Consider the following 17,255-nt stretch of genomic DNA (forward strand, 5'->3'; position numbering starts at 1 on the left):
CTTTTTAAAATTCATCTGATGTGGCTAGAGAGTTGGAAAATCTTCAGAGGCCAGAAATGACAAGAATAAATCCAGAGTGGGAGTCAAGTGCTGAAACCAGTGACTCCAAAACTCACCTCTAGGTCACTTGCTTTTATTATTTTTACCCAGTTTTATTGAGGAAATAATTGACACACATCACTGTCTAAGTTTAAGGCATACAGCATGATGGTCTGATTTACATGTATTGTGAAATGATTACCACATTAGGTTCACCTAACACCCACCTTCTGATAAAGATACCATCAAAAGAAAAGAGGAAAAAATGTTCTCCTTGTATGAGAACTCTTTGGATTCACTCCCATAATAAGTTTCCTGTATGTCATTACAGCAGTGTTAGCTACAGTCATCATGTTGTGTATTATATCTCTAGTACTTATTTATCTGATAACTGCAATTTTGTACTTTCAGACACTTTCCTCCAACTCTCCCTTCCCTTTCCTCTGCCTCTGGTAACAAGTCTGATCTCTGTTTCTATGAGTTTGGTTTGGGGTTGTTTTTTGTTTGTTTGTTTTTAGATTCCACATATAAGCAAGATCATACAGTAATTTGTCTTTCTCTGACTGGTTTCACTTAGGATAATGCCCTCAGGGCCCATCCATGTTGTCACAAGTGGTCGGGTTTCCTGTTTTTATTATTTCCTAAATAATAATCCATTATATATATGCACCACAAACTCTTTTATCCATTCATCCGTCAATGGACAACTGAAGTTGTTTCCATGTCCTGGCTATTGTCAGTAATGGTGCTACCAACATGGGGGTGCAGATATCTTTTTGAGTGAGTATTCTCATTTCCTTTGGATATATTTCCAGAAGTGGGATTGCTGGATCATATGGTGGTCCTATTTTTAATTTTTTAAGGAGCCTCCGTACTGTTTTCCATAGTGGCTGCACCAATTTAAAATGCCACCAGCAGTGCACAGGGATTCTCTTTTCTCCTCATCCACGCCAGCCTTTGTTATGTTGTCCTTTTGATGGTGGCCATTCCGACAGGCGTGAGGTGACAGCGCATTGTGGGTTTAATTTGCATTTCCCTAATGACTAGTGCTGTTGAGCATCTTTTCATGTGCCTGTTAGTCTTTCATATGTCGTCTTTGGAGAAATGTCTGTTCAGGTCTTTTGCCTGTTTTTTAAATTGGCTTATTTGGTTTTTTGCTATTGAGTTGTATGAGTTCTTCATATATTTTGGATATTAACCCCTTATCATATGTAAAGTTTGCAGATATTTTTCCCATCCTGCAGGTTGTATTTTCACCTTGTTGACGGTTTCTTTTGCTGTCCAGAAGTTTTTTATAGTCCCACCTGTTTATCAACTATTCTGTTGCTTGTGCTTTAGGTGTCATGTCTTAAAAAAAAAAAAAAAATCATTACCAAGATGCCGTGTCAAGGAGCTTTTCGTTTTGTTTGTTTTGGTCTAGGAGTTTAATGGTTTCAGGTCTTACATTTAAGTCTTTAATGTATTTCAAGTTAATTTTTGTAAGTGGTGTAAGATAGGGGTCCAGTTTCATTCTTTTACATGTGAATATCCAATTATCCCAGCACCGTTTATTGAAGAGACTGTCTTTTTCTTTTAACATCTTTATTGGAGTATAATTGCTTTACAGTGTTGTGTTAGTTTCTGCTCTGCAACAAAGTGAATCAGCTATACATATACATATATCCCCATATCCCCATATCCCCTCCCTCTTGCGTCACCCTCCCTCACACCAGTCAGAATGGTCATCATCAAAAAATCTACAAACAGTAAATGCTGGAGAGGGTGTAGAGAAAAGGGAACCCTCTTGCACTGTTGGTGGGAATGTAAATTGATATAGACACTATGGAGAAAAGTATGGAGGTTCCTTAAAAAACTAAAAATAGAACTACCATATGACCCAGCAATCCCACTCCTGGGCATATACCCTGAGAAAACCATAATTCAAAGAGACTGTCTTTTTTTCCATGGAATATTATTGGTTCCTTTGTCAGATATGAGTTGACCATGTATTCCTGGGTTTATTTCTGGGCTCTTGATTCTGTTCCATTGGTCTATGTGTCTGTTTTTGTGCCGGTATCATACTGTTTTGATTACTGCACCTTTATAGTATAGCTTGAAATCAGGAAGTGTGATGCCTCTTGCTTTGTTCTTCACAGTTCTTTTGAAACTTAGAATATTTGACATGTTCAGCAGTGTTCAACAGAGCAAAATTTCATTGAATTAAAACTCTGGGCAAAAGGATGCGCTGAAGCTGTTTTTTAAAAAACATATCCTTATTATTGTAGCATTAAAATGCAAATAAAATTTCTGGAAACACTTAAATCTAAACATTCTTTGTATTGATCTTCACTAATACTTTTTTAACAGTTCTTATGAATTTAAATTTAATTCTGTGAAACTTAGTTCCCTACCTATGAAAAGGTATATATTGCATCTTTATAGCTGAGGACCACTGTGAAGATCAAGTGATACTCAGGGTCACAAATACAAGGCCTGACTTTACCGCCTTTCACTGGTCTTGTAAGTATCATATCTGAGAAGTGCTTCTCACAGTAAATGTTCAAGTATCTACTATGTTTTAGAGCCCGTTAATGAGCCCTTGTTTGAGACCTCGACTTTTCACTCTGTGAAGGGGGACAGGGCTCCATTGCAGGACTCTTGAATGGAACAGCAGCGTGATCGATGGGATCCGTGTTTTTAGTAAAGCGCTCTGGCAGCTGCCTGGAAGGGGAATTAGCAAGGTTTCCAGTTGTATCCATTTTGAAATGTGTCATCTTTCTAGATTGACAGTTAATCAAGTTTTGGCTAAAATGTTAATAATAGCGGTGCTATATGTAGAGAGGGGAGCAAACTTCATCATTGTTTATATTCAGAAACTTGCAATCAGGTTTTCACATCCAGAACTGATACTTTTTTAAGAGAAACTCAATACCTGACCTTTGCTAGTGTAATTAATCCATGGATACCTTAAGCTGAAAGACTTCGGGATAAAAAGTTCACTAAGGGAGACAAATACAAACAGTTGCATATTAAAAGACTTAAAACAGAGCCCCTGAAAATCAGGAGGCGCCAGAACCAACACAATTAGCAGGACCTTTAAAGCGCCTTATAAACGGAGTTCTCGTTTAAAACTTACTACATCCTGTGAAATTTATTATAATCAATTCTTCAGGTGAAGAAATTGAAGCTCACATTAAAATAACATATGCTTTGTTTAAGCTGTGTTACTTCTCCTCCAGAAGCTGGCAGTTCTGGGCTAGTTCTGGCATTTGTTGTCAGAAGAGAACTGGGCTCTCATCTTTTTGTTCTCTCCTCCCAAGTCCATGACCTCCGTCATTAAGACTTAGGTTTTGTTCAGAATGTCTGCTTGAGCTCCCTCCTGCCATCACATCCAGATTCCAGGCAAGATTGGCAGCTAGGGGCCTGGACAACAGAAAAGCCAGCTATTGACTCCCCTGTGGCGCTTTCCCTGACATTTCATCCGGTAATTTCTGCATAAGTCTCTTAGGCCCTCCTTACCTGCAAGGAAGGTGGAAATTCTAGTCTTTTAGCTGTATTACTCCCCAAATAAACTTTTAAAATAAGAATGAAAGATTGGTTATTGGGTAGTCAGTAGTCTCTGCTACACAAGATAACATGCCTATTAACTAAAAGCTAGAACTTAACACTTGACTACAAAGCCCATGTTCATTCTTTGGCCCACATCATACTATTGATATGAGATACTTCATAATATATTTCATGCAAATTAAAGGACTTAATAATTTAGGATATTTTAGCCACAGCTTTTACAAGTAAGCATGAACTGATGGTTAACCTATCCCAGTAGATGTGTGTCATGACCACAGGATATACACAGGCCCATCCCATCTGCTCTGCTGGTCCGTAAGGGAAATTAGTGAGGAAATTACATTTTAGACTTAACGTTTTCTAATTCAGGTTGCACATTTAAATCATATGAACTACCAATTCCTACAGCTATAATTACATCATAAAAATTGTGAAAAATACTGATATTAAGGCCCACAGGTGGTTATCAGACCTAGAGACAGAAAAATAATTACCCAGTCAATACACATGTGCTCCTAAGTTCTTGAATCACTCCAGTTGTCTTGATCTTGTAGAGGTATACATGTCTTGTGAAGGAGCTGAGTTTGCCTAGGGCAGTGACAAGAAGGGCTTCACGGAAGAGGTTATGGCTGAGAAGTTGTTCTCTCCTTTGGCTGGCAGTTACCTGAAACATTCTGATGGGATTGTTACACTCTAGCACCTCAGGAGCCTTTGGGTTTCAGGTAGTAGAGTACTTTGGGAATCGTCATGCTTTATTTCATGCTGCATATTACTTAGATGTATAATTTTTTTCTTTTTTTCCTTTTTTTTTTTTAAGAACTCCAGATATCTGCTGGATTTCACGAGTTATCATTAGCAGACAGAGGAGGTCGTCGTAGAGACTTTCATGATCTTGGTGTGAATACAAGACAGAACCTAGATCATGTTAAAGAATCAAAAACAGGTAGGTTAATTACTAAGAGGACAGTTTTCAAGTGCACAGGACAGTGAATTGAGGCACTTTAATTTCGGTATTTATTTGTACAATGCATTACTAGGGTGAAGGAGCACATTTGGTCACGGAGTTTGCATGGATGGCTTTTGCATTTTCCTCTCTCCCTTTTGGTTTTGAAATAGGTTATAGATGTCGTTAGCTGCACTGAAATGTTGTTTTATTACATAGATCACTTTTTTCTTTTAAAGCTCTTTGCTGTAAAGAGATTTCATTGGTTCGGTTGTAAATTACTCAGTCTAGGGAGGATTTATTTCTAAATGGATGCTTTTAGTAATTTACCTAAGTGGAACAGTCTCCAGGGTCAGATGTCTGAGGACTTTTGTGTTGTCCGCTGCTTTTAACCCCTTGCTTACAGAACTGTGTCTGCCTTGTCATGGCAGTGAAGATTTCAAGGAGGAATAAACTTGCTATTTCATTAATTGAATGTGACTGACTTTTACAGGTTCTTCAGGTACTATAGTAAGGCTGAGCACTAACCATTTTCGATTGACATCCCGTCCCCAATGGGCCTTATATCAGTATCACGTTGACTATAACCCGTTGATGGAAGCCAGAAGACTCCGCTCAGCTCTTCTTTTTCAACATGAAGATTTAATTGGAAGGTGTCATGCTTTTGATGGAACGATATTATTTTTACCTAAAAGACTACAGCACAAGGTTATTTCAGTTGTCGGGTTGGGGAGAGGGAGATGGGGAGTTCTACCTCAAAGCTAAACTGCCACAGTCTGGGGTAGCTTTAGAGAAACCCCAGTGGTCTCCTGTCTCTTAGGACTTGTAATACACCCATGGGTGTACTTGGCATTATTATACCATCCTCAGATCCACCTGAGTGACTTAACGATTACAGTCAAGTAATAAGAAGGCACTTGATTGCTCTTTTCTCACGCCCATTCTCTTACTCTTTTCTCATAGGCATTCTTTTTTTTTTTAATCTGAAACTTTTCCATACTTTTCACTGTTGCCTTATTCAACAGGCTTATGTGATTGGCCCTATTTTAACAAAATTAAAAGTTTGGTTTTCCACCACTCTGGCTTCAGGTTACCGAAGTTTTTAGTCAGACCCGAAATGGAGAGCATGTGAGGATAACTGTCACCTTGACAAATGAGCTCCCGCCCACATCACCAACTTGTTTGCAGTTCTATAATATTATTTTCAGGAGGTATGTTGGCATTTTTAAACATTGTATTAAGAGATCTTAAACGTAATCAGAAGTTGAAAGACATGTGCAATAAGTACCTGTATGCTTAGTACCTAGATTTTACAACGGTTGGCTAGGACCATTGGGTTACCCCGAGTTTTAATCGTTTTTAGGTGCGGTGTACTGGTGTAAGTCTCCTTTATTTGCTTCAAGCGAGCGTCATGTCTTTCACTTCCCTGTTTGTGTTGAGATTAGATCTTTCAGATCCCATCTGAGCTTATGTTAAGAGCACACGTTCTCTCAGCACTTTAACTTTATATTCCTTCTGTCCCACAGGGGGTGCCAGTTCAGAAAGCAGGGCAGGGTTTAGGTCCGTTCCGATTTACTTCTTCCATCGTAGGACACGTATAGTGCGTGCTCCATGATTGGCTTTCAGTGTGGGTGCTGTGTTTTCCAAACCCAAAGTTGTTGGGCACAAGTTCTGTGAAGGCCCCCCGCCCCTGCCGTCCTCCTGCTGAGTGGGAAGCAATCTGGATGAGCCTGAGCTTGGCGTGAGCATAGTGAGACGTAATTCTTGGATTTGTAATTTACCTAAGTTGGTCATGAGATAACTTGTCACTGACCCATTTTGGTGGATACTTGTTTGAATTAATGTAATGGAAGATTTATTTTTCTGTAAATGATGGGTTGGCAAACTTTTTTTTGCAAAGGACCAGATAGTAAACATGTTAGGTTTTGCAGGCCATGTGGTCTGTGTCTCAGCTATTCAACTCTGCTGTTGGATCACAGAAACAGTCATTGGACATATATGATCATGGCTGTGTTCCAATAAAGCTTTACTGATGGACACTGAAATTTGAATTTCACATAATTCATGCATCGTTAATCTTTTGATTTTTTTTCCAGACCTTTAAAAAAATGTAAAAAGAAAAAATAGTTCCTAGGCCATACAGCAGGTAGGCTGGATGTGGCCCCCTATGAGCCATAGTTGGCCAACTCCTGCCCTAAACAACATGCCATTGTGACTGTAGTGTCAGAGACACTTACCAATATTCATTTCTCTATTCTGACCTTTCAAATTCTAGGCTTTTAAAGATGATGAATTTGCAGCAGATTGGACGGAATTATTATAACCCAAGTGACCCGATTGATATTCCAAATCATAGGTTTGTATGAAGTGGAAAGTTTCTGTTCCTTAGGTTTAATCACAAACTTTGATAGTGATGCTGTTTTGAAATGATCAGATTTACTCTGGCCGCTAGTGGTACCCATCACATTAAGTGGACATTTAACCTGGCTTAAATAATGAAGGAGACATCCCAGAATTTTTGGATTTTAAAAAATCATGTGATATTTATTTGTCATGGGGGAAAAGCATAAAGACTTATCCAACACAAAGTTTGTATTTGCTCTCAGGTAACAAAATTCATCAGCTAGTGACGATTGCTTCAAAAGTTACTGCAGTGTATCAGGATTGCAGCTCAAGTGGTTTAGGTTTATTATAATAAATGTAGATGCTTTCAATTAGATTTTTCAAGTCTTAGATCAATATAAGTAATAAAATTTAATAAAGTTAGTATATTAAATTTAAAATGGAACCTATAAAGTTATTATATTATTATAAACATTCATTGTTGAAGATCTTAAAAAGATCAGTCTTTATCTGGAACCCTGTAAAACCTGAAGCTAAGTAAATGTACTCAAAGACTTGTACTATTGACCCAGTTAATAAATGTGAAAACCATAACTTGATACATACAAAACACGTTTGGATATTCATAGAGGTCACTTCATGGCATTCATCGTCTTTGACAGGTTGGTGATTTGGCCTGGCTTCACTACTTCTATTCTTCAGTATGAAAATAACATCATGCTTTGCACTGATGTCAGTCATAAAGTCCTTCGAAGTGAAACTGTTTTAGATTTCATGTTCAACTTGTTTCATCAAACTGAAGAACATAAATTTCAAGAACAAGTTGCTAAAGAGCTGATAGGTTTAATTGTTCTCACCAAGTAAGGCTTTTAATAATGCAAAATAATTTTACAAGTCTGAAGGTATTGAGGCTTTCTAGTCCTATAATGTTAGATGGAGAGAAAGTAGGGTTTAAGTTGAGAGGTGGGAATAGCACAAAAACAGGGGAGGGATATTTATAACCTTTTTCTCAAGAGCAAAAGTTTTGGGGGAATATACTCATCTTAAAAGGAGAAATAGCCAATGATTTCTATTCTTTTTAGTTTTAACTTTATTTTCTAATAGTTTAGTTAACTTCCCCATCCATCTAGTGTATAGCATAGTCTTTAAGAAATTATTTTCCCTTTATCTTTCCATAATATTGTATATTACCAAATGACTTGAAATTTTATTTTTTAGAGAGTACATAGTGTCTAGCCCCTCTTTTTAATAACATTTCTACATATTTTAATCAAATACCAATAAAATCTCAACTCCATAGGTATAACAATAAAACATACAGAATAGACGATATTGACTGGGACCAGAATCCAAAGAGCACCTTCAGGAAAGCCGACGGCTCTGAAGTCAGCTTCTTAGAGTACTACAGGAAGGTAAGGTGCTACTGTGCACTCTTATCTTCGTACTGGGAAGGGCTGAGACCTTAGGAGAAATCTGAAGCATCTTCAGTAGAATTTTCTAACAGGTGTGCATATGGAGCACGTTGCTTTTGAAGCTGTCTATAAATGTTATTAAGGCGGTCACGGCATAGTTAGCTCATTAGCAAATGAGCTGTGCCCGGTCCTGGTTCCTTTTCTGCAGTAGAATACAGGGTTACATTTGAACTTCAGCACGTGGAGGACCAGTAGGAAAACAGTGCAAGTTAACAGTTTAGCATATACTGTCTCTTACTCTGTAGCCAGCACTTCTTTTAAACTTCATCTGGCGGCGTGGGCTAGAGATCTTTGAACCCTTAGCATCCGTTGTGATAAATCTGCAGATGGGTTAACTCTTACTTTTGTTTTACATGCTGACAGAGTGAGACAGACTTGTCTCATGTGGGCTAGATCAGGTTATTGGGTGGCCCCCAGCCCCAGTTTTATAAAGATGATTCTTGCTGTTTGGCACAGTGATCACTAAACTGACAAAGACACGAGAGACAAATAGCAAGAAAGAGCAGCCACTGACTAGAAGAGAATAAAATGTTTCTCCAGGAAGGCATCGGAACATTGCTGCAGCGTTCAGAGAGAAGCAGATCTGCCCCTATATCCTTAGAAGGTCTCATCCCATTTGATGTGCTCTGTTAAACGTGCAGGAAAAGTATTTAAAGAAAACACATTAATTAAAATCTTAAAACCTGTCTTTGAAGGGCTAAAATTTATTTCATTTTTTCCTACTTTCTCTAGATTATTTCCTTTTTCTAAAAAGTGGAGTAAATGAACTATTATGTGTTTATATTTTGTGTCAAAAGTACACATCCGACTAGTGACCTTTGAAATGTCTTTTTCCTGAATATCTACTGTTGCCTGATCTTCAGCTGCTCTCCTGTGAGTGAGAAGATCAGATACCACTCTGGAGGAAAAGGATTCTCTGAGAAGTCCCATTAAGAACTGGTCTTACTCTGGGCAAAATGAAAACAGGCCAAGGGTCATTTCAGCTTGATTTCCCTACTGCTGTTTTCAGCCTCTGAAAACTCCTTGAGGAATCCAACCATGTTTGGCCTAGATTCTTCTGGGTGTCAGAGGTTTCTATGAGAAATGAATTTTGGCATTTTTCTGTAGTTCATTTTAATAATCATGATCAGAGATGGGAATAATTGGTATATACCAACAGCAGATATAAAGAGGACACAGTTGAAAGTTTGATTTAAACCTGAAGCGAAGTCAGGGAGGATTCTCCCCTCCTCTGACCAGTATTGAATCTCACACGCCTGCTTATTCTCCCTTAAGGGGCCTTCTAAGTGCTGGCATACTTAAGGGTTCTGCGCCAGCTCCCCAGCTACTGTGCATGTACACTCTCCAGGTGATCTCCAGTCCATGTGAAGACTTCACACATGACGTGTTAGCAATTCTCAGGCTTCTGTCTCCAGCCCTAGGCATGCCTCAACCTACTTGTTCCGAATACTTGGATGTCTCAGAGATGCCTTACCTGTGACCAGCACTGAACATGTGATATCCCCTAACCTGGCCCTGTGCGGCGCTCTTCATCAGAGCAGGGAACACCACTTCCACCAAGTCAGGGACTTTATGGTTTATATACGCCCCAGTGCCTAAGTAGGCACTCAGGTATTTGCATGAACAGGTGAATGATGGATAATTCAAACCTCAGATCACCATGCTTTGTGTAACTTACCTTGTATAACTAATTGTCAGACCCTATCACCCTACCTTGCTTATCTGAAGTACCTTCGTTTTCCTCCTTTTCTAAGTGACTGCCACCTCCTGTCTAGGCCCCATTTCTCTCTCTCACTCAGCTGGTCTCGTAGTTTTCATTTCTTATACTTCTGATCCATTTCAACACTCATACAAATCTGATGTTACACTTTCTACCCAAAGTAATTAAGTGGCTTCCTGTTGCTCCTGTGTCTTGTTAGGAAGCACATTTTTCCTTATCCGGTGAAACCCTGAATGATGTAGCCGCTATGTGTCCTCATCTTGTCACTTGCCCAGCCGCCTTATCCAGCCACGGGGCTCCCTCTGCCTGCCAGCGCTGGCTCTGCACGCTTGACTCTTAGGGTGATATCTCAGCTTAGGTTAACTTCCTCAGGGAAGATGTCTGTCACAACCAGGGGTAAAGGTGTCTAGTAGATCTAATTAATCCAAAGGGGTGGGCTTGAAATATTTGAAAGAATCAAGGTATTCTTAGAACTTCCTAGCAGAAATGGAGTTTGAGTAGTAAGTGATGGCTTAGTTCTTGTGTATTGAAGATAATGTCTAGGAAGCACTCAGTGGGAGAGAAGGGCCTTTGGAAGGGAAGACCATGGTCCATCACTTTTAAAAAGAAAAGGTTTAACAGTAGTATTGAACAAATGAAAGTGCTAGTTTTTCATACGTAGGGGAAAAGGTTAAAAGAACTGGCGGGAAATCCCACAGCTCTGTAATTAAGAACTGCATTGAAAGCCCTTTGGTGAAGCAGAGAATAGGAACGCTTTGAAGTTACTACCACGTTTCTACCTGTGTATGTACCCAAGTGAATGACGTGTAAGCAGGGTGACTGTTAATAGACCCGTAATAAAGCAGTGCGATGAGTGAGTGGCATAGGTAAGTGGGGCAGAGGCCAGATATGCATGTTCCACTTGGAATTTTCTTGTCTGAAATGAAAGCGTTTCTGTGGGTGGTTGGTAAAGAGTTGAATGTAGGACAAAGTCAGTGACAAGCTAGAATTCATGGTCTCTTAATTCATGATGATAGATGGCCAGGACCTTGACTGTACGATAGGAATAAGGAACGGTCAGGTACCGTAGTCTCTTGAGAGACCGGGACTCATGAAATGGCCATGATGGTATTACTGTCCTGTATGCTTAGTGGAGATGTGGTTGTTTTAAAGATAAAAAGTTAGAACTAAATTAACCAGGTTAGTAAAAGATGGTAGGGGAGGATACAAGAGATGATGGAAACAGGGTCTTTAAGACACAGGGCCAGGAGCTCTAGGGAAGATAACTTGTGAGAAGTCTGCGCGGTCTCGAATTGCAGAGCTGAACTGGAGGCGGGAGAGCTGGTCTCGCACGTTTGTTAGACTCTAAGCGTCAACATTTTTGGTCTCTTTACGGGTTGTAAAAACTTACCCTAGATAGTGATTACATGTGGGGAATCTTAATAGCACTAAATGGAAGTTCAGCTTCAAAGGAGAAACTTTCCCTAATTAAAAATGTCCGTAGTGTGCAAACCCCCTCCTTCCACCATTTATTCTTATAGTGAGGCGACTTTCACAAGCTAGTCCTCGCTATAATAAGAGTAGTTTTAGAGGAATTACACTGTGGTGAAGACTTGGAGTTACACAGACTGCTGTTTCTAAACCAAGAAGTCAAAACATGAAGTAAATAGAACTGTGACTGAAAGTCAAAACTTAGAGCCTTACTGTCCTTGACCATCTAAGTTTTTAGGAGAAAAGATGAGGTACTCAGCAGAGCATATAAACCACAACCGGGTTTAGTAGGATTAAAAAGACAATTTTTATACTTGGAAACTGATACTAGCCTTGCTGTTGGCATCAGTTCTTAATTTAAAAAAAAAAAACTTCTATCGTCCATTACAAAATGACGTGTGACTAAAGGCATTTACTGTGAACAGTGATACTTTCTTCCCTTGAATAGCAATATAACCAAGAAATCACCGACTTGAAGCAACCAGTTTTGGTCAGTCAGCCGAAGAGAAGGAGAGGCCCCGGAGGCACGTCACCAGGCCCTGCGTTGCTTATCCCTGAGCTCTGCTACCTCACAGGTACTGCTGACTTTTCTTTACTGGAATGAAACCACAAAGCTTATTTTCCCCGTCTGTTCTAGAAGTCACTAAACATTCCTTCACACCCTCCGTCCCCTCAAAAGCCCTTAAAGCTGCTTTGTCTCCTCAGAATTCTTTCACTCACCACCACCTGACACTCCAGATACTTAGACACGATTCTTGTTTCTTTAACCGTATCCCTTTAAACATTTTGTTTAAAGGTCTAACTGATAAAATGCGTAATGATTTTAATGTGATGAAAGACTTGGCTGTTCATACAAGACTAACTCCAGAACAAAGGCAGCGTGAAGTAGGAAGACTGATTGATTACATTCATAAGTAAGTCATCTCTGCTCCACTGGGATGCGGCTTCAGTTCAGTTCTTTATTTTACGGGGGTTTGGAGGAGTGACAGAAGGTAACTTTGTTTCGCTCTGTATTTGCAGTATTCAGGGTGGGTTCTTCATGTTTCTAAGTGAGGCTGCTGTTTGTCAGGGAATAATTAAACCTTGTAGCCTGTGGTATTTCTAATTCTTCTGTTAGAAAAAGAATAGAAGAGAAAGCAAAATTGTTTGGGACAAGTCTATGTTTTTCTCTTTGTTATAACATTTTGTTTACTTTGAGGAGGAGATAGTTTGGGCATCAGGAAGTTTAAATGAAAGGATATCATGAAGGGAAACATAGCTGGGAGGAGAGAAAAATAGATTGTACGTCTGGGTTTCCTAGCATTCTCGGCGGGGTTTTAGTCCTGAGAGAAATCTGTTGTAGGTTGCAGCGGGTCTCTGTTTGCACGTGTGCGCTAGTTTTCCTTCTCTCGCTTTACACTTAGAGGCATATGTAAATATGTTAAATTCACAGAGATGACAACGTGCAGAGGGAGCTTCGAGACTGGGGTCTGAGCTTCGACTCCAGCTTACTGACCTTCTCAGGAAGAATTCTGCAAGCAGAGAAGATCCATCAGGGTGGAAGAACAGTAAGGCAGTTCTTAACGTTGTCCGTCCATCAGATTTGGGTTAGACTCCCAGCAGAGCGAGCAGGAGTGCACACCCTAGTTCATGCCAGGGCAGCCCTCTCCTCCCCCGCACCTCACGGTCCACTGACGTGAGCACAGAGGGGGCGAAGCCTGCAGCTTGGTCCTCAGGCCGTCCGTGAGACTTAGTTAAAGGTGGCTTCATTTTTTAAAATGAGCTAAGTTACTTAAATTAAGGTGCAGTAGAAGCCTAAGTATCTGAATGGGTTGGTATTTCGTCTGCCACTAAAGTGATCTTTTTACAGGGAAAGCTCCCAATTTATTTGGCTTCATTTTTGCATGGACCGCTTGTTTGTTAGGGATCTATATTAAATATTGTGATGGCTTTTATATTCTGTCTTCAGAAAAGGAAGGCAAGTATTCAAAAAATATGTTTTGGTGTAACTGAAGCACTACAAGTACCCAAATTGTAAAAAGCTGTGCTCTTCTGTCTTCTAAATGTTCTCTGAATAACAACCTAATCATGTAGCTTAATACTTTAATTGCAATTGTTTTTATTACCCTTTGTAGTTAATATATATTCCTGTATAAGGGGTGTTGCGGAGGTGAGTAGGACATGTAAAAAGCACTGGGTTTTTTCCGCTATGGTCAATATTTCTAGGGTCACTGTGCTTTGAGTCTGTGAGCTTTCTGCCTTGCCGTCAGATGTTTTCACAGCGTGCTTTCGGTATCCGACACCTCAGTCATAAAGTTGCTTAGCTTATAAGGCCTCATTTTTTAATATCTTTATCATGAGGGAAATAACACTTATCCTTGTAAGAGTGTAGAAAGGTTAAGAAGACCGCAGCTTGAGATATTGGTGCAGGCAGGTGGGCACTTGAGTGGCAGCTGTTAATATGAATGTATTTTAAATAAAATTGACATAACCCTTTGAGTACATTTTTGTATCTTTTTTCCCCTCACTAAGGGCATTTCGTCTGTCACTGCAGTTCAAATTTAAGAGTAGTACTCTGAGGTTTAGAATATGCCATGGTAGAATTATTGAAGACTTTCTGGCTTTATCACCGAGAACTTACAATGGAATTTACAGTGTCTCTGAACTTTCTTCTAGTTTGATTACAGTCCACAGTTTGCAGATTGGTCAAAGGAAACAAGAGGTGCACCATTAATTAGTGTTAAGCCACTAGATAACTGGCTATTGATCTATACTCGAAGAAATTATGAAGCAGCCAATGCGCTGATACAAAATCTATTTAAAGTTGCGCCAGCCATGGGCATACAAATGAAAAACGCGGTAACGTAAGTTTATCAAGCCATTTCCACTCTGAAAATTGATTAGCAGCCATTTGGAGGGTGTGGGAGCTCAGACTGTTACTAAAGCTGTCAGAAACATGAGATGATCCTACAGGTCTGATACAGCTCCCTGTAAGGTGGATGCGGAACTGTACCTGAGTCACTGAGGGTGGAGGGGGGATGGGCCGGGCTGTCGCTCAGACTCGCGCTGCTGCGAGTTAGAAGCAGCCTTTTGACTGCACGGCTGCGCCTGCTGTTTTATTTCACGTTTTATACAGAAGTGTTTTGTGTGTGATAATCTGTAGGAACCTTTGCCACACAGTACGGTTTTTGTTTCTTTCTGAATGTTGATCACGTATTTCCATTCCAGGATTGAAGTGGACGATAGAACTGAGGCCTATTTAAGAGTCTTACAGCAGAAGGTCACGTCAGACACCCAGATAGTAAGTAGCTACGTGATGTGGAGGCAGTTGACCTGGAATCAGTTGTTGTAAGTCTTAGAACTTGAGTCCGTTGTTGTAAATGTGATAATTAGGTTCCCAAACCGGTCACGAAATACGTGCTTGACCTAAGATGGCTGAGTTAATGCGGCTCTACCTGTGCGCCTAGGAGCTGTTGTTGTGCACTGTGAACAGTGAGCAGGGGGTGGAGAACAGCAAAGCCATCTCGAATTTACCGGGACTCAGACGCTTCAATTATTCTAGAAAATCTGGGGGGAGAAAAGGCACAAGAGTGAAAAACAGTACCTAGCTGTTCAGCACACACAGTATAGTTAGGGTATCTGTGGTTACACTTAAGTATAATGAATGAGGTGGCAAAGACAAATTTAATGATAAACAGCATATCTGTGTTACTTTAAACCCAAGAAATGAATTGGCTTCTTCTAATGGATTCCTTTTAGTCCTTTATCTCATACTTAAACGCCACAGGCAAATTGCTATCAGGTTGTCTGGAATAATAGAGACACCTAGGGTAGGAAAGTGATTTTATTGGGGGCCATGGAAAGAAAGATAAGAATCTGAGAATATAAATTGGAGAAGACAGCAATGAGTTAAAGAGCTGGATTCAGCTCCAAAACTTAAACTTGAATCCTCAGAATTTGGGCAGGTGTGGGTGGCTTGGTTGGTTGGTTGGTTGGTTGATTTTCCAGCTGTTTTGCGATGTACTTGACATGTAACATTGTGTGAGTTTTAAGTGTACAGCGTGATGACTTGATACGTGTACGTATTGTGAAATGATGACCACACAGGGTTAGTTAACACCTCCATCACCTCACATAATTACAGTTCTTTTTGTGTATGTGGTGGTAACAGTCAAGGTCCACTTTCTTAGCAACCTTCAAGTATATAATACAGTACTGTTAACTGTGGTCACCATGCTGTATGTACAGTAGATCCTCAGAGCTTAGCGTTTAGCTGGAAGCTTGTGCCCTTTGACCAACATCTTCCCGTTTGGGGCAGGCGTCTGCTTAGATCAGGTGCTTCAGCTTCCCCAGCAGTGCCCATGGACTTCCTAGGAAGTTTCATAGTTTGATCATATTCTCAAGCCAGAGCTTTAAAAGTTTAAAAGCCGTGATTCTAGGTGGGTCATGAGTAAGAAAATTGTGAGCATTTTAGAAAATCTTTTATTTGTCCACCTATAGGTTATCACTAACTTGTTTTGCCCTATTCCCTACCTCTGAAGTATTCCAAGCTGGCAGTAGAGCATTTTTAACTAAGTCCTCAAGTTTTGAATTATTTGCTTAACGTGCTTTCTTTATTAGTATCTATTACCTAGTTGAACGTGATGGGCATTAGCGAAAAGTTAATGTCATACTTACTAGCTACATGGCAGAGATGAATAGTAAAGTCAGTGATTTTGTGGGTTTGGTTTCCTGTCTTCTTCCTTGAACTTAATTATCAGTTTTCCTAATTCTTTGTAATGAGGGCGTTTTGTTCATTTTTAGGTTGTTTGCCTGTTGTCAAGCAGTCGGAAGGACAAATATGATGCTATTAAAAAGTACTTATGTACCGATTGCCCTACTCCAAGTCAGTGTGTGGTGGCCCGAACCTTAGGCAGACAGCAGACTGTCATGGCCATTGCTACAAAGATCGCCCTGCAGATGAACTGCAAGATGGGGGGGGAGCTTTGGGGCGTTGATATGCCTGTAAGTTTGATTTAATGGGTGGATAAAAGTTTTCATTGTTATTTAAGAAAAATGGATTTTTTAAATACTGCTGGTATTCTGTTGTATCTAACATTACGATGTTTTTGTTGAAGCTAAAGCTCGCCATGATAGTTGGCATTGATTGTTACCATGACACCGCAGCTGGACGGAGGTCAATTGCGGGCTTTGTAGCAAGCATCAATGAAGGGATGACCCGGTGAGTGGGCTTTGGTAGCCGCAGATTAACTGTAGACATACGCAACACAGCCCACGAGTCCAGGGGCCAGTGTCTGGGGAGGACAGGGGTTGTGTTAATTCTTTACCTTGATTTCTCTTACGTTAGATCCAGTAAAAGAGAAAAGTTAGAAAAGGAAACCAGTTATTAGCTACCCTACCATTTTTAATGTCTTTCACTGGCCCTTAACCTGATGTAGCGGTCAGATTGCGTTTCAGGTTATTTTATTATTTGTATTTGCGGGGAGGATGCATCTCTTTAAATGTGACTGTCTCTAAAAACTTCTTTAATAATTTTATTGACCACTGAATGTAATTTCAAGTTGTCATGTTAACTTTATTTTGGAAAACCCACTTGAGTTTACCCAGTCACTTGTATTTCAACATAGTGAAATTATTTTTCAGTGCTTTTCTTAGAACTAATAGAATTGCCAAGAATAGGAAGAATGAAACTTGAAGCATTGATGTGTTAGCGTTACTAATGGGCATATTTCAAGGTGTT

At 39.9% G+C, this 17,255-nt stretch overlaps 2 protein-coding genes across 3 annotated transcripts in view; one reads left to right on the forward strand and one right to left on the reverse strand.

Annotated features, from left to right (window-relative positions):
* The window catches only part of PIWIL1 (piwi like RNA-mediated gene silencing 1), a 28,913-nt gene that overhangs the window by 3,252 nt on the left and 8,406 nt on the right, over nt 1-17,255 (forward strand). Inside the window, exons 3-15 of one of the 2 annotated variants that reach the window (XM_067701229.1) lie at nt 4,406-4,531; nt 5,025-5,239; nt 5,621-5,742; nt 6,807-6,887; nt 7,537-7,734; nt 8,175-8,286; nt 11,985-12,111; nt 12,333-12,450; nt 12,969-13,083; nt 14,192-14,379; nt 14,744-14,816; nt 16,319-16,519; nt 16,633-16,736. In XM_067701229.1, coding sequence (XP_067557330.1) covers nt 4,406-4,531; nt 5,025-5,239; nt 5,621-5,742; nt 6,807-6,887; nt 7,537-7,734; nt 8,175-8,286; nt 11,985-12,111; nt 12,333-12,450; nt 12,969-13,083; nt 14,192-14,379; nt 14,744-14,816; nt 16,319-16,519; nt 16,633-16,736 — 1,780 coding nt within the window. The remainder of the gene's footprint in view (nt 1-4,405; nt 4,532-5,024; nt 5,240-5,620; nt 5,743-6,806; nt 6,888-7,536; nt 7,735-8,174; nt 8,287-11,984; nt 12,112-12,332; nt 12,451-12,968; nt 13,084-14,191; nt 14,380-14,743; nt 14,817-16,318; nt 16,520-16,632; nt 16,737-17,255) is intronic. The other variant, XM_067701230.1, reaches the window with a different exon arrangement.
* RIMBP2 (RIMS binding protein 2) overlaps nt 14,315-17,255 on the reverse strand; it is a 279,316-nt gene continuing 276,375 nt past the window's right edge. The window contains exon 22 of the mRNA XM_067701220.1: nt 14,315-15,082. Coding sequence (XP_067557321.1) covers nt 15,074-15,082 — 9 coding nt within the window. The 3' untranslated portion in view covers nt 14,315-15,073. The remainder of the gene's footprint in view (nt 15,083-17,255) is intronic.

This window comes from Pseudorca crassidens, chromosome 12 (assembly GCF_039906515.1).
Source record: "Pseudorca crassidens isolate mPseCra1 chromosome 12, mPseCra1.hap1, whole genome shotgun sequence".
Taxonomy (NCBI): Eukaryota; Metazoa; Chordata; class Mammalia; order Artiodactyla; family Delphinidae; genus Pseudorca; species Pseudorca crassidens.